We start from the raw sequence: 27417 nt of genomic DNA on the forward strand, positions 1-27417 counted from the left end.
CTTCAGTGATTTTCATTTCTAGAAATCTAGACCTTTTAAATTCTTTGAGAGGTCTGAATAAGGAATTGTTATGCACAGATTAAATAAGGTAATTTCTTTCAAAGAGCAATCAGAAGAATCACTCAGCACTAAATATGCATTCAGTCAGAATTAAACACAAAAGATCTATTATTTCATTAGTACTTCTTCACCATTGCAGATTCTAGTCAGGCTATGTCTTGGTTAATGAGTACAATAGAAGTGCATGAGGAAACTGGGATTATCAGAGGAAAATTAGTAAATGTATAATCTGGTTATAGACAATAATAGTCTTAGTATTCTAAAATAGCTATAATAGCTATTCTAAAATAGCTATAATAGCTATTCTAAAATAGCTATTATAGCTATTTTAAAAGACTCATTGCTCTACTACCTTGAAGGTAGAATTGTCTTGCTGATAAAGTAAAATCTTGAAAAACTTCATTTTTGAGGTTTTTTATATATTTTTTTCATAAACACATTTCTATATTGCATATTAAGTATTTTAAAGCCAGATCAAAAATTGTGTACTCTCATTTGTGTCATAAACTTTCAGTTTGACAATAATAGAATATACAGAAAGCTTGAATATAAAGTAATAAGCATAAATATAGCTAACAACAGGGGCCACATATAATTGCAATAATTGTCTTACTCCTTAGACTCTGGAATCAGAAGAAGTGGATTTAAATGCTGGTCTTCATGGAAACTGGACCTTGGAAAATGCCAAGGCTCGACTGAACCAGTTTTTCCAAAAAGAGAAGGTCCAAGGAGAATATAAATACACCCAAGTGGGTCCTGATCACAACAGGTTTGCTTGTTTCGCTCTTTTCCTTTTTTAGTAAGTTAGAATTAAGTTTAGGCTAGTATTGTTGAAGTCTATTTTGTGTACATGTTGGCTGTTTTGGTTCCTGGATCAGCAAAGTTGACATTTGAAAAGATAATTTACTTAGTACAAGAATTTCCATTGGTCTTTAATGGTCAAGTTGTCATGTCAGAATTTGGAAAACATGACTTTAGATGTGATGGAAGTCCATTTCTCAGCAGAAATGCTGTCTGTGATGTCAGACCTTCATGGTGCTGATTTGGGGGATTGGAGGCAAAGTTGGTGGATCTGAATGGTTTGGTCCTGGCTGACTTAAAAGATTTATAAAGATAATGCCTGTATTGTTGGTTTCCACTGACCTTCCTCACAAGCCTGGCCGTTTTAGATGGTCAGAGGTGACCTTTAAAGTGGTATTTCCATTGTTTTTTTTTTCTCTAAACATCTTAGGTTTCCCAAACATAGGTTAGATTGCACCTGGATGTGCAACCAAATGGCACTTTAATATTTTCCACTTTCAAAGTGGCCAGTCCTTTTAAAGTTCCCTGTTGAAATTGAGATCCTTGTTTGAAAGGTGATTAAGGAAAGCCTTGTTTTTGCATGTGTGTTTAATTGGCATATGTAGGGGCTTTATGGTTTTGTCTATCTGTTAGTTGCTGGGCTGTTTTCATGAGGATTTTAGAGGCCATCTCCCTCAGTAGTCTTGATAATGACATGAATGCTTTTCAAAAATCTATTGCTGATTATCAGATTTGTAATTATAAAAGCTAGATTTGGTGAAGCCTTGTTGTTAAGGTTATGTTAAAGTCATCTATGCTCTAGGCCTCCTGTGTGTGGCAGTATCACTATAAATAATGGTGACTGTAAGGGGGAGGTGGTTGTGGTGGTGACGGTATGTTTCTCAGCCTGCTTGCTGTTCTTCCAGAGAGCATTCCAGGGTGTATTAATTATTACTCCCAGGAAGGCTCGTATGGATTAGACTCTTATGGGGAGCAGCATATTGTGGAAAATGGGGAGGTTGTGATGAAAATACACTCTGGCATATCCAATAATATCTGGCTGTCTTTTCAAAATTTTTCAAAATTTGTGCATTGAAAGATTTTCCTTGAAAAAGGCAAGGGAAATTAAATTTGTGGGTTATGACTCCCTGGGATGCATATAGCAGCCCCAAAAGAAAAATTGAAATAAATTTTTTAATAAAAAGTGTCTAAATGCTATGTTGAAAGCATGGCTCCCCCCAACTGTTTTGTTAATCCTAAGAAATTTCTAACCATTTTATTTCTGGTATCAGAAGATGAAAAATAATATGGTTGAGAAGAGGTATAAAAGAAAGAAATGAGTCTTTATTCTTGCTAATTTATTTCTTCTCCAAGGAGAAGAAAGAAAATTTACTTTGCTCCAGCACTGTGAATGAGCTTAGCACTTGAAAACTTTACTAAGTGTCCAAGTGTGACTGAAGCTCATAATTGTAAATATGGTTTCATTATATCTTATGAGTAACTTCTGATACAAAGAATGTGAATTTAAGAATTGGAGGCAGCAAATGGGAGACATAAACGATTTGGGGGATCCACTAACAATCATGGGCATGACTCCTCGTGTCCTATATAAAAGCATAGCAGACAGCAACACCAGAGGTCTGTGTTAATCACACATGTGCTGCTGCTTAGGCCGTACTAAGCAATCACATGGGAGACTATTGTAAACTGATTTCTGGTGTCGCTGTTCCCCCTAGGTGGAGGAGAATGAGATTGAGTGCTGACTATAAGCCTGGCTGAGAAACATACTGGCATCGGTGTCATTAATGAAAGGGTGGATGTTGTACCCCTGAGAGCCAGTGGCCTTTGACCCATGAAGCCGCTGTGCCTGAAGGTCAGTTCACAAGTGGTACAGGAAGGAGTCTAACACTGGTTTTAAAGCCTCACGAAACCTGTTTTATTCACAGCACAAAGTCAAGGCTAGGTCCCACCTGAATAGAGAAAGTGCCAGAAAAGTTTTCAGAGGGCAGCTTCTTTAAAGCCTGAATTGATGCCCTATAATTCCTTAGCAAGTTCAGATATAGTTTTTAGAAATTGGTTTTTATTTTTATTCTCCAGGACACTAAATTAGTGGAATATTCTGGTGCTTTGTGTACTATCAAGGGCTACTTCCAACTGCAGGCAGATCCCAGAATCGTGTCTCTCTTGGAGCCACTGACGTGCAGCCTCTGTGTGGGTGTGTGTGCGCGCGTGCGAGAGTATGTGTTTTGTCTCTAAACAGGTCACTGCTACAGTCAATAGTAGGCTGTATCATACAGAGGAATCTTGTTGAAAGAACCACAGACTACATTAGCAGAAGAATTGTCTGCCTGATTTTATTCCTTGGTCCCAGGCCATGTGGAAAGCTCATTTTGCGCTGAAGCCATGCTGGCTGTTCACTCTTTTCTTTGGGATTGGAGTAAATAAAACTTAGAACCAAAAAACCCAGAGTATTTCTTTTCAAGAACAATTGGCTCTTCATATAGATTACAGTTGTTTTGTACTGTTGTATTATTTGAGGCTAATGCACATAATTTGTTCTAGGGTTGAACAGGAGTAAATTTGTTTACAGTGGGGTTTTGCCAAGATTTGCCTAAGCAGTTGGAAAGCCTGGCTGTTTGGGGAACCCTGGGTTCAGGCTTTCTTAGCAGTGGAATCACTAACCTTGTTTGTGTATGTGTTGTTACAGGAGCTTTATTGCAGAAATGACCATTTATGTCAAGCAGCTGGGCAGAAGTAAGTGCTTCTATTCCTCTGCTCTTTTACAGTGGTATTAACAGGTCATAATAGCTGGCATTCATATATTGCTTTAAGGCTTACATGCCACTTGACATACAGTATTGTATTTAATACTTGCAAAAAGTCCTGTGAGGTAGATACTACAGGTATTACTAGCCTTATTTTACACATGAGGAAATCAAGGCTCAGAAGTTTGGTGACTTGCCTTTGGCCACAAAACTAGGCCATGACAGGGAAGGTTCAAACCCAGTTCTGCTCATTTCAAGTTAGCACTCATACTATTTATGCTGCCTCATTAAGAGACTCCTCTGGCCTTTGTATTCATTAAATCATAGAAATAGATATTGCAGAGCCTTTGATTGCATTTTGAAACAGCCATGAATGTATCATTCATGTGCTATATCAGTGCAGTGAAAGAGTGAAGGCAGTGTTCTAGATTTTCTTATCTCTTAGCTTGCCAGCTTCAAAGGAAAAAATCTGAGGGTATACATACTTGTTTTACCCTCTCAAAGCACAGTCATTGTCTTAATTGGTTGATTAGGCAAACTGAATTTTATTGACTATGAAAAGGAATTTATGAGATTACTATGTATGATGCAAAACATTTCCTAATGGCAAGGGAAAGGTGGCAAAATCTGCAAGACTATTGCCTTAAATGAAATAAAATCAAGTGGTAAGTTAAAGTGGCATTACTCTTTTGGTCAACTAAGGGTTTTGAGAGTTTGAGAATTTTCTCTTTATGAGCTGACCAAATAAAAAAGGAATCAAGTGACAGGACCTTGGTCAACAAGGCCTTGGAGAGACAACCTCCTAGGTTAAATATGGCCAGCTCTTTCAAGTTTTGTAGGGTTTACTGAAACCTGGTAGGTAGTCTCAATTCAAAGGGAGTTGAATTAGTTGGTTCTGTATGGTCATAAATAAACTACATATAATTCAAGTAAGAGGAAAATAAACAAACCTGACTTTTAGTCTAAAGGCCCTAAGTCTGACACTAACCAGCTAGGACCTTGGATGATTAGTCTTTAGTCTCCCTAGGCTTTACTTATCTATGGAATTTGGGAGTTGAACTGGATTAAGTCCTAATTTTTCTTTTCATTTCTAAAATTCAGAATAAAGATCCAATGCTGGTGATAGACTGGAATTGACTGGATTAGCAGTTTGGGAGGAGTAAAGATGGTGTGCTCAGAATCAGAATCAGATAGCAGTGTGCTGTCTTTATCAGTCAACAAGAATTTAAGTGCCTGTTCTGTGCCAACTTTGAGATGATCCATAATATTTCTAGTTGTGGTTGTCCCCATCACAGCATCACATAACTTAAGTTTCAGGGGAAAGCCATAAAAGTGAAGAAAGAACAAGAATTTAGATTTTTTTTTAACCCTTTTGTCTTAAAATAAATGCTGTGTATTGGTTCCAAGCTGAAGAGTGGTAAGGACTAGGCAGTGGGAGTGGGGGGGGCCGGGCCTAAGTGACTTGCCCAAGATTACACAGCTATTAACATGTCTAAGGCTAACTTTGAACCTAGAACCTTTCATTTCCAGGCCTGGCTCTCAATCCAGTGAGCCACCTAGCTACTCCTGAGAATTTAGACCTTTTGAACAAACATCAAATAATTGAGGGCTGCTTAAGAAAAGAGTGATTTATTAATGTGATTGTTGTATTTATGCTTAACACCAACTGATCTTAAGGGATTTCACATTTACTAGTTTTGTGACCATGAGCAAATCATTTAACCTCTTTGAGACTCAAGTTCACCTGTAACCTAGATATTCTTGTGCTCACCACTTCACAGGGTTATTATAAAGAAACCTTAAAGCATTACATGAATGTGAGTTGTAAATGAAAAAGAGTACTGGATTGGGAGTCAAGTGGTCTGTGTTTTAGTTCTAGTTCTAAATTCTAATAGTAACTAGCAGTATGACTGTGTAAGTCTTTTAATCTCTTCAAGACTGTTTCCTCATCTCTAATTGAGGAAGTTTGAGTATGTGATCTTTTGAGGCTCCTTCTATCAAAAGTATGATTCTCTAAATAAAGAGCTTACATTACTTAAATGAGTTAATTGGAAGAATTCCTCATGGAATGGAAATTTGGAATGGCTTTTGAAGAATATTATATAGTCTTTTCTGACTTGAAAAAAAATATTATAGATTAAGCAGCAGTAACCCTGCTCTTGATTTGATATGTCACCATTTGATTACCAGGATTAATTGAACTGATCTGGCCACTAAGTGGGTTATATTTATATTCTTTTCTTTCTTTTTTAAAAATACCTTATGTTGTCCTAGCAGTGACTTTTGAACTAGGGGAATAAATTACTTAATAATATATACAATATTTTATATGTCAGTTGGTACTATACTGTGGAATTATCTGACAAGTATTGGCAGGCTAGTTAGAATGGGGAATCCCTCCTGTGCTGTGCTTTGTAATACTGTCTAAAGGGTGCTGCGCAACATAATAGATCCTATTCACTTGTGAAGAAGCCTACTGACCCAGGAATGATGTCTTTGTGGATCTTATTATAACCATGCTGTTATGTTACAGGGATTTTTGCACGTGAACATGGTTCAAATAAAAAGCTGGCAGCACAGTCTTGTGCACTGTCCCTTGTCAGGCAGCTCTACCATCTTGGAGTGGTTGAAGCTTACTCTGGACTGACAAAGAAGAAGGAAGGGGAGACGGTGAGTACTGCAGAAGAAAGACAATGTGGTTGTCCCACGTATATTCTCTCTCATGTTCATAATTAGAGCATCATGAAGCAAGAATGTAGTACTGTTGAAGATTGTGTTTAGTCAGGATCTGAGTTCAAATCCTGACCCTATTGCTTAATAACTTTGTGACCTTAAGAAAGTCACCGACTCCTGGGCCTTAGTTTCCTCATCTATATAAGTGTATTGTAATAGAATACTTCTTGGGTCCCTTCCAGCTCCATATATGTTGTCTTTGACTTTGAGTTATTGCGAGAGTCAGTTTTTCCCCTTCTGTTCTTAGGAATTGGTAAAGAACTAACAATTAAGTTTTTGATTAAAAAAAAAAAAGATTATTGTTATTGGAACTGTCACAAGGAATAAAATTGACCCTACTAGTTGCCATAAGACTATTAGTGAACACCTCTTATGTAGAGGGGGTGGCACTGAGTATATTATACTCCTAGTAGGCAATCAGATTACCAAATTACATTATAAATTGATCATACAGTATATTCTGTGAGCCTAGTGTTGATGGTTTTCATAATATATTTTTATAGGTGGAACCTTACACAGTTAACCTATCTCAAGACTTAGAACATCAGCTACAAAATGTTGTTCAGGAATTGTGCCTAGAAATCCAGCCCCCAGTAAGTATGAATTAAAATCCTTGTATTTTACTCTAGTGTTATGATGGTTTGGAGGTGAACCACCATAAGCACAACATGGTGATTTTTATTTTTCTAAACCCATAGCCTGAAGATCCTACTTTTCCAGTTATACTCAATATTGGCAAACTAGCCACTTTTGAACCAGCACAACGCCAGAACCAAGTTGGGGTTGTTCCCTGGTCCCCTCCTCAGTCTAACTGGAATCCGTGGACCAGTAGCAACATTGATGAAGGTCCTTTGGCTTATGTGAGTATAGCATGATTTTTTAAAAAGGAAACTTTATTGAAGCCCATGTGTTTCACTGGAACTTAAATCTAAAGTTTTTGTTTGTTTGTTTGTTTTTGCAAAACCTTATATAGTGAAGTGTTACTCATTTGTGACCAGTGCCTTCATTGTCTTACACAGGCCACTCCTGAACAAATAAGCATGGACCTGAAAAATGAACTCATGTACCAGCTGGAACAGGATCATGATTTACAGGCAGTAAGTCTGCAAGTGTATTAGATAATATAGTGATTAAGGCTGCAGTGTGGGTAGTTGGAATTCTTCCCTTTTCTGAGAATTTAACCAATAGGATCAGATGATGAGATCTTTCCTCAGCAATATAAAAAGAACCTGTTTTGTTAGTGAAATGACATGATCTGTCATTCCCTAAATTAAAAGCTCTCATTTATTTTGGGTACCAGTCATTATGTCAATAAATAAATAGATGATAAATATTATACCACTACCTGTGTTGATTTTAACTCAAGGGGGGGAAAATTATTCAGACTTAATACTCTTCTTCTTTAGATCCTGCAGGAGAGAGAAATGCTGCCTGTTAAGAAGTTTGAGAATGAAATCTTGAGGGCAATCCATCAAAATTCAGTTGTCATTATTCGTGGTGCCACTGGATGTGGTAAAACTACCCAGGTTCCTCAGTATATTCTGGATGAATGTATTCAAAACAACCGTGCAGCTGAATGTAACATAGTAGTGACTCAGGTATGTCAGAGTACTAAAATCTTAACATTTCAGGGTAGAGTCTCATGTTTACTCATTTAATGTACAAATACCCATGTACATAAATAAACTCACTTTCTGCAAATGGACCTTGGATCCTGTGTGAATGCAGAAAATCCTTTTAGGATTAAAAACACCAGACAACTCCCCCTTTTTTAAATTTCCAGCAAGCTTTAATGCTGAATGTTTTTTAGTGTGATTCATTATCTTGTTATTTGCTTTCATACTACTAACCCTTTCAGAGTATATTTGTAGATCTGATTAGATGTCCTATAAATTTTATAAATGCCTTCTACTTAGGACATTGAGTTAGTAACTGGGAGTACAAAGATAAATAACACAAGGCTTGCCCAAAGAATTTATATATTCTAATGAGTAGTAGAGGAAAGCACAAATAATTGATAAATGAGGAAGGTGTAGATAAGTCTGAAGAAGAGAAATCCCAGACTATAAGAAATGATGAAGGAAACATCACTTCTCACCAGGCTGAAATAGGAAATGTTTCACTAAGGAAGGCATCTAAGTTGGCCATTAAGGAACTCTAATTCAAAAAAATATTTATTAATTACTCCCTCTGAAAGACATGTACTAGCCACTTAGTATACAAAGAAAATGAAATAGTTCCCTTCCCCAAATTTACATTCTGTTTGGACAAATAGAATTTAAATAGATCTGTGAAATAAAACTTGAAGTGAAAGAGAATGCTAACTAGGAACCACTTGTCCTTTTTGTACACTTTCAGTGATGAGGTAACCCAATCTAGTTGGGGCAGTTCTTTCCTGACATTCAATTGAAATTTGTCCCACTAATTCTACTTTTGTTCCCTGAAGCTATAGAAAGTATAAATAGATATTTGAGGATTGCACAGACACACTGTCTACCTACTCAACTTTTCTCCAGACCAAATATTACTAAGTTCTTTCATCCATTGCTCATATACTTTGCCTACCTGTTCATTAGGTAGCTTGTTATCATTCACTTAGTACATTGCACCAAGAAATGACTCCAAATGTCATTTAAAGTATTGGAAGTAGAGTGGGATTTTAAGGGAGAAAGCCCTTTACAGGAAATTTTTTTTGTTTTGTATTTGACAAGCCCCAACAAATATGAGCATTTCTATGTATAAAGAACAGAAAAGGGATTTGTGTATTAAACCACAAGTCTCTCTGTTGAGGACAACTTTTTAAAGTCCTTTAAGCTACCCACCTCCCTCTGAATTTGTTCTCTTGTGGGTATATTTTTAAATGCTTCATTGATGTTTTTTTTCTTTTGGGCTTTATATCTAGAAATTTTCCCAGATAACTTGATTCTTCTAAGTTGGGCACAGTTATAGAAATTCTAGCAGAGAAAAGAATTCTTTGACATCCTGACTCTAGATATCTCAGAGAAATTGTTTAAAAGCTCAGTAAGGCAGGAATTACCAATACCAGAAAAGATCCTGCCATTCTAACCTTCCATAGTATGAACCATAACTTAATTTATATTTGATTACACACTCAGAAATTCCATAAATTTCCGTTTTTAATTCTGCATTTCATTTTTGTTCCCTCATTTATAAATTTAACTTTAAAATATGACTTATCAAGGACCAGTTTGCTGTACTTATTGAGATTTCTTGTGCTAAAGAATTCTTTGTAACATAAAGCATGGTGCTTTGATCAATGCTAGATAATTTTTATGTTGTTAAAAAAACTTTTTTTTGTCCTATAGCTCATTTTTTTTCTTTTGTCCTATAGCTCATTTTTTTTCTTTTGTCCTATAGCTCATACAACAGATTTTGATAGTTCTGAAATACTTAGCAGTTAAAGCAAAGTGATCAAATAAATTAATTTTCATTTTATTTTTTCTCTTCCCCAGCCCAGGAGAATCAGTGCAGTTTCTGTGGCAGAAAGAGTTTCTTATGAGAGAGGAGAAGAACCTGGGAAAAGCTGTGGCTACAGTGTACGCTTTGAGTCTGTGCTTCCCCGGCCTCATGCCAGTATTATGTTCTGTACTGTAGGTCTGTAATGGCTCTTTAGAGTCTTTGGTTTTGTCTTCTTGTTGTCTCCTAGTTAAAATTGGAGTGTTGTGTGTGTAGGAGAATGATCAGTTGGAGGCGAAAGGGACCTTGGAGGTCATCTAGTTCATCTAGTTATTTTTCTCTCACTGTTCTTGAGCCTGGATCGCTTAGGTTGCACATTCAGCAGCCTTTCATGAATCTTTGATGTGTTTTGTTTCTGACGGACTTGGGTCTCTTAAGTTGGGGAACCTGGTGGAGTACTCCTCTCACCCCTCTCCACGGCACTCACTGTATGGGTGCCAGACATGGTGTGGATCCTGACCAGCCAGCTCCTAGCCCAAGTGATTTGGAACCATGGCCCCTCTGGGGTGGCAGGAGGTGACAGGCATGTGCTACTCCATGTAATTCCCTCAGTTTACTGATGAGAACCCTGCCTCAGAGATGAAGGGGTTTTTGTGTAAGGTCACACAAAGGAGGGAATGAGTGACAGAGTTGGTTTAAATGAAAGGGTGCTGATTTTCCAACATCTTAAACTCTGTACAATTTCAAAGGATATTAAAAAAGTAGTTTGGAATTCTGTGAAAACAGACTATGTTATTTGTTCACATAACCCTGTCATTTTGAGCTGTCAATGGGATGGGTTGTCTTGAGAGGGGGAATGAGTAACTTAGGTTCTTTTGGCAAAGCCTTTGCTGGATCACAACTTATCACGTGTGTTTAGAAACATCCTTTTTCAGCTTAGAAGTTGGATGGCCTCTGAGGTGTTTTCCAGCCCTGATGCTATTAAATGATTTCTTTTCTAGCAGATAAACCTGTTGGAATTCTTTTTTAAATTAGAGTAAACATGACTAAAATGGGGCATCCTTTTGCCACTATTTTCCAATCATGTGAATTTCTGTACTTTTTTGCCCACTTACACATGTTCATAATCTTTGTTTAGAGACAGGATATGGAACTATCAATACACATTTAATTTTCCTTAAAATCTTGTTAATGTTATCTAATAATAATAGCTAACATTTTTATAGTGCTTTAAGGTTTGCAAAGCACTATACATGTTCTCTTAGTTGATCCCTCAAAACAATCCAATAAGTTAGACAAAAGCATTATTTATCCCCAATTTTAAACTTGGGAATTGAGACATTTAGGTTAAGTGACTTGAGGGGCATCACTCGGGCTGTCTGGAGGCAGAGATGAACTGTGATTGTGTGATGTAAAGTTGGTATGCTTTTCAACTCCAACCAGTGATATTTCAGTTTAATTCTGACTTTTATTTCAAGGTGTTCTGCTGAGGAAACTAGAAGCTGGCATTCGTGGAATCAGTCATGTAATTGTGGATGAAATCCATGAAAGAGATATTAATGTAAGTAACTTTGAGACTTTTCCTTTGTCCTTAATTTTAATAAAGAAAACAAATGATGCTTTATTAAATGGAAGAGATGTGGTAGAAATTTCTTCATTTTCTAAAGGTGCATATTGTCTTTTCAATAGTTCCTAATGTGGGCTTCTCTGACCTATTAAATAAGACACCCTATACTCTTAGCTTCCTGCATTCCATAAAGAAAAAGCACTTTTTTTCCAAACAAGCTATTTAACTATGGACTTTGATCATTGAAATTAATTTTGATTACTTTTTAAAACTTTGAGGTGCAATTTTTAAATAAGTAGTACTACTAGTCATTTTCTACATATATTGTAAATTTTAAAGTATAACTGAAATAATAAACTTTTTAAAACCACTTTGATGATTGTTACCTCTTTCAAAATAGTGTCCTTTGATAACTATATACTTGTTCCAGTGGCATTATTAAAATATTTTCATACCTTTGCCATCAATGCCTATGTCACATTATCCTAATAGGTCACATTCTTTTGAATAATAATTTCATTGGTGACAAATCTTCATCTGTTGAGGATAGGTTTGATTTTGGGTAATGGTCAAGTGTCAGAGTTAAGTGTAATCATCAGGCAGATTACAACCATACACAGAAAATTGTGGCTTCATCAGGTATAGGAACTCTTTATGTATGGCAATTCAATTTCTATTAAGTATAAAAATCTTAGTAATTTCTTTGAGGCACAGAGCGGTTGAGTGAACTGTCACCCAGGTGTTAAATCTCAAAAAGAGGGATTTGAACCCAGGTCTTTCTGGTTCTTAAGCCCATCACTCTCTGTACACTATAATGTTCTGCCTCTGGTAAATACCATATTTGGCAAAATTTTTCACAGAGCATGGCCAGAAGAACATTATTATAGTAAATATGTCACAGGATCTCTCATACTTGAGAGTTTTTGCATAAGACTGATAGATTACACAGAAAAATTAATGGTAATTGTATTTTGTTGGTTTTCCTTGGAGTTTTAGAACATCTGCCTATCCACTTGAAATATTTGACAGGTTTTATACACTTTTTTTCATATTCAGAATTACTTTTCCTTTACTCTCACAGTCATCTGTTTAAATTTAATTCAGGGATTCTTAACCTTTTTTATGAGCTTGGTGTGTCAAAATTTGCCCAAAAAATGAGCATAACTCAGGTGATGTGTCACTTTGAGAAAACGCCATAATTTCACGATGTTTATAGTTTAAAAAACAAAAAAGTATACTTTGTAATAATAAACTAATAAACCAAAATAGGTAAATTAACATGGGTAGAATTGTCATCTATAGTGCACAGAGTGTCTATACTACACTACAGCAAATGTTTCATCCTCAGTATGTGGCCACGTGTCATCGAAAATGCACTGACACATGTATCATAGCTTTGCCATCACTGTCATAGATCCTTTCTCAGAATGTTTTTAAAGGCATATGTTTTGAAAGAATTATTAAAAGTGAAGGGCTTAGTATTTCAGTATTTTCTTTGGTCCTAATAATTCGATGCCTGCCTTTACAAAAATCTTGCATATTATTTTCCAGAATTTTTATGCCGAACAAAAACTCTTGATATTTATCTTCATAAACGTATTTTAGTGTATCCTGACTTACATATTTCTTTGCTTGGCTCTCATTTTGGTTTTCTTCCAAATAAAGCTGCTCAATTCATTTTTATGGGGACATGCAATAAGACATTTCATTATAGCATCCTAATCACTATTCCACATAGCAACAGAAGCAACCTTGTTGGCCAGAGGGGAAATGTGTTGCCACATTCCTTTGTTGCAATCCACCCCTGCACAACACACCAAAAAAAGTTCTTGCATTTTTATATTTTTACATTTCATAACTTTTTTCAAGAAATGGTACATTTTATTTGGTGACAGGGAATACCAAGAGACTTAGGTTGTAAGGATTAACCTAGCTAAATATTTTCGGGTATTAAAGTTACTGATATGTTCTTTTTCTCTCATCTCTCTCCCCAATTTCTGCAGACTGACTTTCTTTTGGTGGTGCTAAGGGATGTAGTACAGGCTTATCCTGAAGTCCGCATTGTCCTTATGTCTGCCACCATTGATACCAGCATGTTCTGTGAATATTTCTTCAATTGTCCTATCATTGAAGTTTTTGGAAGAACTTACCCAGTTCAAGGTTAGCTACTACACTGAAAAACATGACAATGGTCCTCTTTTTTTTTTTCTTTTTTTCTTTTTTGTGAAGTAGTTTTTAAACCTTTGTATTATGGTAATACTGATAAGTTTTTGTTCAGCCATGTCTCACTCTTCAGGACCCCATTTGGGGTTTTGGCAAAATATACTGGAATAGTTTTCTACTTCCTTTTCTAGTTCATTTTATAGATGAGAAAACGGAGGCATGGTGAAGTGACTTGCCCAGGGTCACATAGCTAGTAAGTATCCAAGGTCAGATTTAAACTCAGACCATGTCTTCCTGACTTCAGGCACAGCACTCTTAGCCACTGCCCTGCCTTGCTGCCCTAGACTGATAAGTACTCAAAAGTGTTCGAAGTTAATTACCTTAGCAGCTGCAGAGCAATATTTCTGAAATGCTTGTCATGGTAGATAGAGAAGTTAAAGACACAGTCCCAGAATTGGAAACAGAACTTGAACTGGCAGAACTACTAAAGAGCACAAGTGATCGGAGGTCTAATGGCCATTGGTTTAAGGTTCATGAAATCCGAGCCTTAGTCCTGGCTCTGCCTGATTTATGATGTCACTTTGAGCAAGTTAGCTCACTTGAAGCTTTGGTTTCTTCATCCATTTAAAGAAGGGATTGCATTAATAAAAATGAATTAATTTTAGATGAGTTAATCTTTAAAATTTCCTTAAACTTACAAAGACCGGAGTTTTCTATTTGTAGACCAACACGATCAAGTGCAGATTATTGTCCAGCATATGTAAGTAGAGGACACAGTGAAGGAATGAGGTGAAGTTAAGTAGTAAAATCTTCTGGGGTACAAGTAGCTTTTGAACCACTCCTTAGAAGCAGCCTGATTCATGCAGAAGAATTTATATTGTATGGTTTATAACAGTTCCTTTTTTGTTTGTTTTTTTAAACTCTTACCTTCTGTCTTAAAATTGATACTAAGTATCTTTTCCAAGGCAGAAGAGCCCTAAGTACTAAGTAAGGGGGTTAAGTGACCTGCCTAGAGAGGATCACACAGCTAGAAAGTATCTGAGGCCAGATTTGAACCTAGACCTGGCTGTATCCATTGAGCCACCTAGTTTCCCCATAACATTTCATTTTAAAGATTGCAAAAAAAATTCATCCCTTCCCAATCTTGTGAGAATAGTGTAAAGAAGGATTCTGAGTATTATTGTATCTTTTATTCTTATTCAGAGACACAAGTGGAAGAACCTGTGGTCATGTAGGGATTAGATCTAGGATTTTAACTTGGGTGTTTTGGCTGCATGGCCAAATGTTCTTTCCTGCTACATTGCATTATCTCGGAGATGCTGAGTAGTGTATCTGTGAAGTAATCAAAACTTAAACTCCAGGGTAAATGTTTAACAAGATTACAGTTAATCTGAGAAAGCAGATGGTAAAAGTTACAAAGAAGAAAAGTAGTACTTAGCATTCCAGGCATATGGGAATTTCAAATCTAACTGGATGGGGAACTTTATATTTTGCACTCACTGCAAGTTACGGAAATAAATTACCTCTTGACAAAGGCCTTTTTAAAAATGTGTGTTTCCATCTTCATTTCCTAATATACACTTTCCACCTCCCAGAGAACTACTGATTTTACAAAGACTAAAAAAAAGAGAATGCTTTGGAATTAACAAGCATTTAAGTGCTTACTGTGCTAGGCATAGTGCCAAGTGTTGGGAATACAAAGAAAGGTGTTTGGGGTTTTCCCCTCAAAAAAAGCCTAATTCTTGCTCTCAAATTCACAGTATATGGTAGAGACAACTTTGTAAATCAAGATAATTCTAGTTCCAGCCTTCCAGCTTTTAATTACTTTCTGTTTATGCTATTTTATGTTTGTACAAGTTTGTTTACTTGTCTTATCTATTAGATGATGGGTTCTTTGAGGACAAGGACTTGTTTCTGGCCCTTTTTTTTCCTTTTTCTTTTTTAATCTCTAGTCCTTAGCATAGTGCCTAGAACATAGCAGGCACTTAATGTCTGTTGACTAGTGACAAGATAGATATGTATGGGGTCTGAAAGATAATCAAGAGAGGGAAGAGTTTTAGCATTATAAAAGTTATTAGAGGAAAAACCTTTTAGAAGGTGGGATTTTAGGAAGGGCAGGAGATCTGAAAGAATTATGAATGGGAAACAGGTGATAAAAATGCAATAGAGAGATAATTATCTTGTGAGCAGTAACACAGAAGCCTGTGCCAGTGTAGTTGGAGGAAGCAAGGTGTAAGAAGACCATTCAGAAGTCTTTTACAATAGACTTGGGATGAGGTGCTGTAGAGACCTGCACTATGCTTATAAGGTTAAACGTTTTAACAGTCAGCAGCTTCAGGGAGAAATGTGCACAGTACACTTTAAAGCTTAATTTGCATCACTCAAAAGTCTATAGACAGATAGTAAAATAGTATATTAAGCTTTGGTTTTTACCATTTGCTGACTTCTAGGATATAAATGTGCATATTGAAAATTTGAATTTAAAATTGGTTCTTAAAGCCTTTTTGACCTCATTCCATCCATCTCATTCTTGTGAATTAGGGATGATATGAAGGTGAAGGTAAAATCAATAGGACTTTGGCAACAGAGTGGGTCTAGAAGTAGGGTGAGAGAGAATGAAATTGAGAATAAGCCTGGGTGACTGAGGAGATTGGTTCTATAGAACTAGTACATTTAGGTACAGGGAAGGGCTGGCAGAAGAAGATCATGAGTTCAGTTTTGGACATGTTGAGTCCATGTGTCATCCTTTGTAAGCTGTCCATTAAATAGGCAGCTGGAGATGCAGAACCGGAATGAAAGGCAGCGTGTTAGATGAAAGACATTGCTGGTATGCAGTAAATGTTACAAATCTTTCTGCTCAACACAACAGTATATCCCAAAAGTCTTAGTAAGGGACTGCAAGGTGGCACAATGGATAGAGAGCCAGGTCTAGAAACAGACAAGACATCCTGGGTTCAAATTTGGCTTCAGATACTTCCTAGCTGTGTGACCCTAGAAGTCACGGTTGCCCATCTCTACCTGCTCTTAAGCCTTGGAACACAGATACTTAGTAATGATTCTAAGAAAGAAGGTAAGGGTTTTTGTTTTTATTTTTCAAAAAGAAAGTTGGTAAAGTTCTAAGTTTTAGCAGCTTAGAATTGCATTAAGATTTACCCTGTACTTTCTTAGAAGGGTCAAATGTTATCAAATAAAACAGGGAGATGAAAACTGAGAAGTAACCATTAAGTTATCTTGACATCGAACTAATTTTATTGGATTTAGGAATATAGAAGTAGTATTGAAGGACATTGAAGGAACATTGACAATGACTTTTTGCTAATCTGTTTCTTCAGACCAGCTTCTTTTTGAAAGGTTATTGCTCATTTTTACATCATAACTATTTGCTTCTTCAGAGTATTTTCTGGAAGACTGTATTCAGATGACTCAGTTCATTCCTCCACCAAAGGATAAGAAGAAAAAGGACAAAGATGATGATGGTGGTGATGATGATGATGTAAGTGGATTTGGTGTTGTTCTTTAGACTACATACACATACATACATACACAAAATATTTTTTCAATTAAAATCTTCCTCTGTTCAAAAAAAAAAGAGAGAAAAGCAGATATAATAGACATGCAATTAAACAAAACAATTTTTGATAGTTCTCAAAGTCTTTCAGAGTTATCTTCTTGGTCCTACTTGCCTACTTGCTAATCTCATTAGTTCATACAGTTCTTCCCAGGTTTTTTTGAAACTACCTTCAGCATTTATAAACCATAATTTTTTCAGTTATTTCTCAATTGATGGACACTCCTTTTGGTAATATATAGTTTGATGACATCACAAAAAGAGCTTCTATAAATGTTTTTGCATATAAAAGTTCTTTGGTATGTGGACCTTGGGGAAAAGGGAAAGTATATTTAGTAACTTTACTTCCAAAGTTCCAACTAGATTTCCAGAAAGATTGGACTGATGATTCCTATTTATAAAAAGTTGATTTTTTTACCTACTATGTGCCAGACATAATTTTAAGTGCTGGGCAAATAAATACCCCCTCCAAGTTATTTTTCCCCTTAAGGAACTTAAAATCTAATGAGGGAAATAAAATGCAAACATATTATACAAAGCAAGCTATACACAGAGTAATTAACAGGGAAAGCTTCTAATAGAGGTTGGGAATTGAATTCTTGGACCAGGTAAATAAACTGAAAATTGAGTGGATTAACTCAGGAAAAAATACATATTTCAATAAAATGTGAGGAAAGGCAGAGAGCCTGAGAAAAAAGTTGTACTGCAGTACTAGAAAAACTTCCATTTTATACTGTTTATAAAGCACATACATTATTAAAGATAACAAAGAGGGAGAAATTGTAAGTCGATGTCAAAAGCTGAAACTATGGGGAAATGGTTTGCGGTTTATTGCTTCAGAGAATATTAGAAATAAACCCAACAATTTTTATATATAAGGAAATCAGAACAATGTTTCATAAAACTTGTAAAAATAGATTTGTATAAGGACATTTATGAATTGGTACCTTTAATAGTAATTGACATTTTTATATCATTAAAGTTTGCTCAAAGTATTTTTTATAAGAATTTATTTATATAACATTATTGTAAAGAGGGTGCTTAATGCAGTATTGTGTAGTCCAGTATTCTCTCATCCTTGAATAAACAAAAATAGACTAAAAGACTAATTAAGTGGAATACACATTTTTTTAAAAGGGTCATCATGCAGAGAATTTTCCATGAACACCTCTGTGATAAAGGAAATAACTATAAACTCATAAGTTGTGAATTCTTACTTCCCCCAAAAGTTTCACAGTAATTGTTGTTTTACATAAATTTTCTAGCTATAAACACAGCACGTCAAGATTTAAGCCTACCCCATTTATAGTAATAATTATGTCTGATGGGTTTAAAAAGTTTGAGCATAATACATCCAATAACAGATCACAAAGTTTGTCTACAGTTATAATGACAAAAAAGATCAACAATCCTAACATATTTTGTCATATGTTAAGATTTTTCACATAGGCATCATTCTCAATCTTCAGCTACTTACTATTTTCACCTTAAAACAAACTTCAACTAATATCCCATATTTTATACATAGGAAACAAATTTAGAGAAGTTGTGATTTGCCTCTGATCATCCAGGCAGAAAGTTATAGAGGTTATCAACCTAGATATTCCTTCTCCAATTCCAGAATTCTCTCCACTATACCATATTGTCTCACTGATGCTGGATGATTTGTAAATTACACTCCAATGGGAGTGTGCTTGAAAATTGAAAATAGTTTTTTAAAAAACTGAAGGATTTAATTTGGATCAGACAGTAGGTAATCACAAATTAACAAACATTTATTAAGCTTGGGGATACAAAATCAGTCTTTGACCTAAAGGATCTCATTCTGATGATGGTACAACATGCAAACATCTAAGTACAAACCAGATGGAGTAAATAAAGAGATAATCTCTGAAGGAAGGCATTAACATTGAGGGAGGGGCACCAAGAAAGACTTCTTGCAGATTTTAGCTGAGGCTTGATTGAAGGAGGTCAGGAAAAGTAGATGTGGGGAGAGAGAAAATTTAAGGTGTATGGGCCAGTGAAAATAGGAGGAGTTGGGAATTGGAATGTCTTGTTCTTAGAGCTAGACTACAATAGAGGAAAGTACTGATTGTAGACCACTTTCTCAAGAAGTTTAGCCACCAAAAAAAGAATGTAGTATAGTAGCAAGTATTTCATAATCACACATGTTAGAGAAATAGGTGATTCCATGACAAAAGCCTCAAAGGGGAATATATTTCAATTGGTAGAAGGAAGTTAATAAACTAGAATAAATATTTAGAATCAGAATTAAAATCAAATGGAAGGGGGCAGCTGGGTAGTTCAGTGGAGTGAGAGCCAGGCCTAGAGACAGGAGGTCCTAGGTTCAAACCTGGTCTCAGCCACTTCCCAGCTGTGTGACCCTGGGCAAGTCACTTGACCCCCATTGCCCACCCTTACCACTCTTCCACCTATGAGACAATACACTGAAGTACAAGGGTTTAAAAAAAAATTACTAAAAAAAAAAATCAAATGGAGAATTTTTGTCTGACAGTTACTAGGAAAACTAAAATCAACCATTAGGTAAAGAGAATTGTTTGATTTATAAACACTCAAACTAGGTTTGAAAAGATCGAAAAAGGTTCTAGAGAGCTTGGAAAGGAGTGTCTTCTTTTGAAAGAAAATGGCTGTAGTTGCAGCATAAATCACTAACTAGGTTTTGTTGTCCCATCAATTTTAATAACTTATAGACCTAGAAACAGGACACTGTTATGTTGAACAAGTACAATTCTGAAAAACGTTTTTTTCTATCAGGCAAACTGTAACTTAATCTGCAGTGATGAATATGGTCCAGAAACAAAGCGTTGCATGGCACAGATGAATGAGAAGGAAACTCCATTTGAACTTATTGAAGCACTTCTGAAATACATTGAGACTCTTAATGTTCCTGGAGCAGTGCTGGTTTTCCTTCCTGGTTGGAACTTGATATATACTATGCAGAAGCATTTAGAAATGAATCCCCATTTTGGTAAGGCTGTCTCAATTTTTCACTCATTTCATAGTAGTAAGGAATATGTATGCCTCTGTTCCAGATAGTGTGGGGAAAGGCATTTCTTGCTAAATGTGAATGGAATGTTAATGAAAATGTGAGTAGTGGTAAAATAAATTTAAATCTAACTAGGTTTCAACTCAAATCTCCTGTTTGCTTTTTAGGAAGCCACCGGTATCGGATTCTGCCTCTGCATTCTCAGATTCCTAGGGAGGAACAGCGAAAAGTGTTTGATCCAGTACCAACTGGAGTTACCAAGGTAAAAAATCAAATAATAAAACTGACAGTATCCATTGTACCACTTTGGTAGAAGTGCTTATATACTTATGGTATTACATGTAACGTGCTATATAATATGTACTTAGTTTTCAATCAAGACCATTTGAAGCTCTTTGAATATAGAGATTTTATCTTAGCACAGTGCCTCATTCCACCATAGCAAAGCATTTTCATTTGGGTTTTTTGTTAAGATTTTTTTTTTTTTTTTTAATTTTTATGGCCCTTACCTTCCACGTTAGAATCATTACTGTGTATTGGTTTCAAGGCAGAAGAGTGGTAAAGGCTAGACAATATGGGTTAAGTGACTTGCCCAGGGTCACACAACTGGGAAGTGTCCGTGGTTAGATTTGAACCCAGGACCTCTTGTCTCTAGGCCTGGCTCTCATTCTACTGAGCCACCCAGCTGCCCCCTGTATCTGTACTTTTTAAACTACTATTTGCTTGATTTGAAATGTTTGAAAATCTTTGGTGGAAAAGTATATACAGTGATCAAGGATCTTAAAAATGAATGTAAATTTGAATAGTATTTATGTCTATTAATATACACTTTAAAAATATTCTTTGACTTTTTGGTCTTGATTCTTACCGATATTGTTTGTAAAAGTTATATTTAATAATATAGAGTTAATCAAAATTTCATCTATTTCCAAGGTTTGAATGAAAATTTAAGAATTTTCTTGGTTAATTGTAGAAAGTTATACAAAGTGCCAAATTATTCATAATTGTGGGTGAAAATGAGGTAGATGATATCTTTCATGTGATTAAAGTTGAAATCCATATATCACCTCTGGAGAATATTAAAAAGCTTCTTTGACCCATTTTCAGCATTTGCAAAATTGTGTTGTTGGGAAAGGCACATTAAATTAAACTTAAAAGAAGTATAACTCTACCCTCCCTAGTGATTCTATAAACTTTTTCAGATTCAGATCAATAAGATAGAATTTTTTTTTAGTCCTTACCTTCTGTCTTAGAATTGATAAGTGTGAATTCTAAGGTGGAAGAGTGAGTGGTAAGTGAGGTTAAGTGACTTGCCCAGGGTCACACAGCTAGGAAGTATCTGAGGCCAGATTTGAACCTAGGATGCAGGTCCTTTTCAATAAGAGACTTTATTTTTTTAATATTTGTGTCTAGGCATCTAACAAAAGTAATATGCACATGGTAGCTCCTTTCTGTTTGTTGAATTAAATTCCATCTAACTCTTTTCTTTCACAGGTTATTTTGTCCACAAATATTGCTGAGACCAGCATTACCATTAATGATGTCGTTTATGTTGTTGACTCTTGCAAGTGAGTTCCTAATGAATTGTTTTTGTCCTGAAAACAATAAGTTATATAATTTTATGTAAATATAAAAACAATAAGATCAATAATCTTCCAAGTTTTCAGCACTTTATAGTTTCTCATTACTGTTGCTGTTCTTGGCTGTATTGCCACTGCAGGTCCCCAAGTCTTTCCCAAGTAGGATTCCCATTGTGATTCCTAATTTATCTCTGAGCAGTGTGTTAATGGTGGTGGGTGTGTAAAAATGCTTTTTTGTAATGGCTTTAGCTTATAAATTCAGGAAATGGGATTTGGCATTAAAGGATACTAGGGAATATGAATTTATTTCTCATTTCTGTCTTGGATTATTTATGGAATTATAAAATGGCTTCCTGTGCAGTGTAGTTATCTGGATGATTACCTTACATGACTTTATAAAAAATAATGGGGTCATGTGCTGAAAACTAGAATTTCCAACTCCCAGTTTTTTCTTATCTTTAGGCAGAAGGTGAAGCTGTTCACTGCTCACAACAATATGACCAACTACGCTACAGTATGGGCATCCAGGACAAATCTTGAACAACGGAAAGGACGAGCCGGTCGTGTACGACCTGGCTTCTGTTTTCATCTCTGCAGCAGAGCTCGTTATGATAGGTAAAACCATACAAATTGTGTTCAGATAGGATTCCAATTTACTTTAATACCTGAAAATTATAATGTTGCATTTTGTGAGATGATAAAAAGTTTAAATGGAATATGTGGCATTGACTGATGAGAAGAGACGATTGAAAACCAGTCTGCACAAGAAAGCTCAAATGAGTTATGTGAAAGTGCATAGTAAACTAATGCACAAGGGTGAGGTTCTTTAAAAAAGGGATCCATGATTTCTTATGATGACAGCTACTTAATTTGACAGGGATTCTATCATTTTCAAATTTATTAATACTTTTTTTTTACATCCTCATCATTTTCCAATATAGCCTTCTAAGCAATTCTTCCAGTGCCATTCCTTATAATAAAGTCATCCGTCCCCCACTCCCTCCAATTGATTCAGCAAATCTAATCTGTATGTCAACCAAGTCTAACATTTTGTGTAGTTTTTACATCTGTAGTCTCCTATAAGAGGAGGAGAAACATTCTGTTAATTCTTGGGATTACTTATTTGACAGAACTCCCATTTTCTTATTAAAGATAAACATTGATATCTTATTTTTATCACCTATGTTTCCCATTGTAACCCTTCAGGGGAGGCCTTTTATTTTCTTTGGGGCCAAGCTTAGTTACTATAATTTTACAGCATTCTTTTTAATTTAACAATACTTAAAATTTATATAATGTTTACTATGTGCCAGGCAATATGCTAAGCACGTAACAAATATCTCATTTAAACCTCACAACAATCCTGAGAAGTACATGCTGCTATTATCTTCATTTTATCCCCAAATAAAGAACTTGAAGTAAGCAGATTAAGTGGCTTGCTTAGGGCCATACAACTAATAAGGATCTCACTCCAGGCCACTAAGCTCTATCCTCTGTGCCATCTAACTTCAATTCTGATTGTTTTGCTATTGTACTTTACATTTAAATTATAGGCATGATTATGTATATTGTTTTTCTTTCATCACTTATTTCTTAAAGCATTGTAATATTCCATTATATTGATATACCAGTTTATTTTAGTGAACATCTATTTTGCTTTTAGTTCTTCACTACAATGAAAGAACTATAAATAATTTTGTACATATGGGATCCTTTTATTTGGGGATGGCGTATAAGCCTATTACCATTATCACTGGGGCAAATAGTACTCTAGCTTTTAGTGACTTTTTTGGAGAATATAACTGAATTGTAGTGCTGCTTTTCCTTAAATGGAAAATTTTGGTTCCCATCAGTTGGCAATATTATTTGGATATTTGAACATTAGATATGAAGTATCCTTGCTTTATTTGACTGGGGGAGGAAGGGAGCAGTGAGAGAGAAAAGAACTTATTCCTTGTTTTATTTATTTAAGCCATTACCTTCTACCTTAGAATCAATAATACAATGTATGGATTCTAAGACAAGAGTGGTGAGGGCTAGGCAGTGTGGGTTAAGTGACATGACCAGGGTTAAACAGCTTGGAAGTGTCTAAGGCTAGATTTGAACCTAGGACCTCTCATCTCTAGGTCTGGCTCTCAATCCACTGAATTTCCCAGCTGACCCCTTATTCCTTGTTTTAGACTAACTAGAGTGACCATAGTTTTGAAGTCTATAGACTAATGGAGCATGGGCTCAGGCTTACCAGGTTTGAAAGGCTTTGAGTAGAAGCTTTTTAAAGATATACTTGTCTCTCATCTTTAAAGAAGTTTGACCATTCATATGATTTATTTTTTAGCTACAGCAACTCAAAAGTGCATTAAAGCATGACAAAGGAGATTTCCATTTACCTAGGATATAGTGTACATAATAAAATCTCAGATTTCTGACATTTTAAAGATAATTTAGGGTTATGTGCTGTTTAATTTTCAGCTGTTATCAAAATCAGTTTACTTAAAATTTCAGCAATTTTCTTGCAGTCATTTTTTTGAGTGTCTTTCTAGTAATTTAAGACTGAGGGAATGGAAACAGTTGAGAAGGCTAATTAGAAAACTTGATATTTGTTTAATGCCTTAAGCCCAAGGATGCCTCTTAAAAACCCCCCTGATATTTCAGCTAGCAAAGCTTACAAATAGCCTTGATCAGAAGCTGTGTTGCTTCTTATATCACTTCTATATCTTTGCAATTAGAGCATTCTCGGAGTGACTTAAACCATTGATAATTCTTGAGCGAGAACCTTATCTGGAAAAGTCAGCAAATCATTTCAGTAGGTTAGGGTAATGCCTACCACACACGATGAACCCATAATGCCTATTAAGGAGTAAGGGGGCGGGAGATGGTGGATTTAAGATGATAGCCAGAGGATCCTTGCACCCAAAGTGTTGATCACATCTACATATAAAGTTAATAGTTAATTTTTGGCTTTCTCTTAAGACTCGAAACCCATATGACCCCTGAAATGTTCCGAACACCACTGCATGAAATTGCTTTGAGTATTAAACTGCTTCGTCTAGGAGGAATTGGTCAGTTCCTGGCCAAAGCAATTGAACCACCACCTTTGGATGCTGTGATTGAAGCAGAGCACACCCTCCGAGGTATCTGCATCTATTCTTACTAATTGGTAGTATCATGTTAGATAGTAATTTTGGAAAGTATTAATGGTAGAAGCTTGCAGATCACTCATTGTTCTATGGGACTAGTAGTCCTCTGTCACCTTCTATGTGTTTGGTATAATGAGTTGTAAGCATCATAATGTTCAAAAATGAAGCATGAGTCAGGTTTGAAAAGGAAGTTCATTTTTGCAAACATGTCCTGAAGTATGAGCTCCTTGGGTAAAAGAGCATTCATTCTGTTTGGTCTAAGTGGTCTAGTAGAAGAAATTTTAACTTGTTTCCCCAGGAAACACTAACCTCACCTTTGTTTTACACAACAGAGTTTGTATTTTAATTCATTAACCAATTTATTTATTCTATTCCTGCTGACAAACATATCATCCTTACAGAGCTTGATGCACTAGATGCTAATGACGAGTTGACACCTCTTGGACGAATCCTGGCTAAACTCCCAATTGAGCCCCGTCTTGGCAAGATGATGATAATGGGTTGTATTTTCTAGTAAGTATTTTCTATGCCATTGCTGTTAATTAAATGGAAAATTGTGTAGAGAATATCTTTTTCTGGAAGAATAGTTAGATACAGATGGATTAAAAGGCCTATATAGACAAAATATTCAGTAAGTGGGAAATGGATGAGTATCTCCAATTGGGTCTGAATTACTTGAGTTGGAGAAACTAAAGCTGCACCAAAGGAAAAAAGAATACTTAACAATTCCAGAAGAAAAGCTAATTAGTCAATAAACATAATATACCTAGTATTTGTTGGGTGATGTGCTCAGTGCTGGGGAAACAAGTATCAAAAAATAAAAGACCTCGCCCTCCAGGGGCTTACAGTCTGATGGGGAAAGACAGTATATAAAAAAGGGATTCATCTGACTGAGGCCATGATAAAGGCAGAGAAAGCTTAGAGTGGTTCATCCTGAGAAAAAAAGATGGGCTGCCTCATTTAAAGGAATGGTTTTGGAGTTGGTCCGTGAGGAGGTGGAAGAGTCCCAGGGCTAGTGGAACCCTGCAGGTTGAAGAGGTTTGCCACTGAGGCAAATGTGGCCCAGAGTTATGTAGCTTGGTGAGATACAAGGTATAGAGATACCATTCAGAAAGAAGTTGGGGGGGAGGGGCTGGATTGGTACATTTTACTTAAAATATGAAGAGGAGAAATGAGAAAGAAGAGACTATACATGGTTCAGTAACACCCCCTCACCTTTCACATATTCCCGCTTTAATTTTCTCATTTGAACTTCACAGCAGGGTTTTGGGACTGGATGGGGGCACTATGGGTTGTAGGGTATTTATTGTGGCCCTAATAAAAGGAAGCTTCCTTTCTTGTCTTGATTAGTTAAGATAAGGATCCCTTAATTCCATATGCACCCTTTGATGACAGATTTACTATAGCTGCTGACATCAAGGCTCCAACCCAATTCTCTCTTTGCTTCATTTTAGCGTGGGGGATGCTGTATGCACCATCTCTGCTGCCACTTGCTTCCCAGAGCCATTTATCAGTGAAGGCAAGCGCCTGGGTTATGTCCACCGCAATTTTGCGGGAAACAGGTTTTCAGATCACGTGGCCCTTTTGTCAGTGTTCCAAGCCTGGGACGATGCCAGGTATGCTAACCAAATGAGAGAACCATGGGGTGCAAGGGGTTTTAGAAGAGTGTTCCAAAGCTTACATTACAAAGAACTTCATTCTTTTTTTTTCATATACTTTTTCCCCCCCTTTTAGAATGGGTGGAGAAGAGGCAGAGATCCGCTTTTGTGAACACAAAAGACTCAATATGGCCACCCTCAGAATGACTTGGGAAGCAAAAGTTCAGCTGAAAGAAATTCTAGTTAATTCTGGGTTCCCAGAAGGTAATATTCCAATAATTGTGTATATTACTTAACAGTGCCTTCAGGCATGGTTGCTTCTTAGAAGAATGTTGAATATAATGCCAGAGTTCACCATCCTGCTCCCCTGAAAAAGGGAGAGTAAGCATTAAGACTACCACAGTAATTGTAGTGTTCTTACCTTTTTTGAGGAGCAATGGATATGATATTCAGAAACTTGGATGCAAACTATTTAAATCATTTTTTCAGCAAGGATCTAAGAAAAATGATTGCCTTGTTTGCTCTCTGCCAAATTTTTTACTTCTGACTAAAACACTAACACTATTGCTAAATTTTAAATTACTTCAAACAGATAAATTCCCACTTGGTATGAATTGGAAGTTTTATGTTGCCAAAATAATGACACCCTCTTCACCCCCTCCCCCCCAAAAAAGTGATTTAATACTGAACTATACAATGAACATTCATTGAACAGTTACTGTGTGGTCCTACAATCATAACAAATTCAGTAAAGATGAAAGGCTAAAATACAAAATAAATAAAATGACTCCTCCCCACCCCTGTGAAATTTATAGTCCAGGAGCACATGTAGTCAGGTGGCTCCTGGTTTATTAAAATCTGGTCTTAAACACTTAGTAACTCTGTGACTCTGGGAAAATCACTTAACCCTGTTTGCCTCTGTTTCCTCATCTGTAAAATGAGCTAGAGAAGGAAATGGCAAACTAATATCTCTTCCAAGAAAACCCCAAGTAATGGATCAAGATGAGAGGGCTAAATAACAACTTCCCAACTGAACAATACA

General features: G+C 36.1%; 1 protein-coding gene across 2 annotated transcripts in view; it reads left to right on the forward strand.

The window, feature by feature from the left end:
* Positions 1-27417, forward strand: part of DHX9 (DExH-box helicase 9) — a 40978-nt gene that overhangs the window by 6961 nt on the left and 6600 nt on the right. Inside the window, exons 6-24 of one of the 2 annotated variants that reach the window (XM_044671768.1) lie at positions 681-829; positions 3548-3594; positions 6139-6275; positions 6842-6931; positions 7037-7198; positions 7358-7435; positions 7745-7936; positions 9812-9953; positions 11234-11316; positions 13326-13482; positions 16878-16978; positions 19829-20042; positions 20228-20322; positions 21555-21628; positions 22103-22255; positions 24611-24771; positions 25179-25290; positions 26232-26393; positions 26512-26639. In XM_044671768.1, coding sequence (XP_044527703.1) covers positions 681-829; positions 3548-3594; positions 6139-6275; positions 6842-6931; positions 7037-7198; positions 7358-7435; positions 7745-7936; positions 9812-9953; positions 11234-11316; positions 13326-13482; positions 16878-16978; positions 19829-20042; positions 20228-20322; positions 21555-21628; positions 22103-22255; positions 24611-24771; positions 25179-25290; positions 26232-26393; positions 26512-26639 — 2437 coding nt within the window. Of the gene's footprint in view, positions 1-680; positions 830-2661; positions 2714-3547; positions 3595-6138; positions 6276-6841; positions 6932-7036; positions 7199-7357; positions 7436-7744; positions 7937-9811; positions 9954-11233; positions 11317-13325; positions 13483-16877; positions 16979-19828; positions 20043-20227; positions 20323-21554; positions 21629-22102; positions 22256-24610; positions 24772-25178; positions 25291-26231; positions 26394-26511; positions 26640-27417 lie in introns of those variants that run through there. The other variant, XM_044671769.1, reaches the window with a different exon arrangement.

This window comes from Gracilinanus agilis, chromosome 4 (assembly GCF_016433145.1).
Source record: "Gracilinanus agilis isolate LMUSP501 chromosome 4, AgileGrace, whole genome shotgun sequence".
In the NCBI taxonomy this organism is placed as follows: Eukaryota; Metazoa; Chordata; class Mammalia; order Didelphimorphia; family Didelphidae; genus Gracilinanus; species Gracilinanus agilis.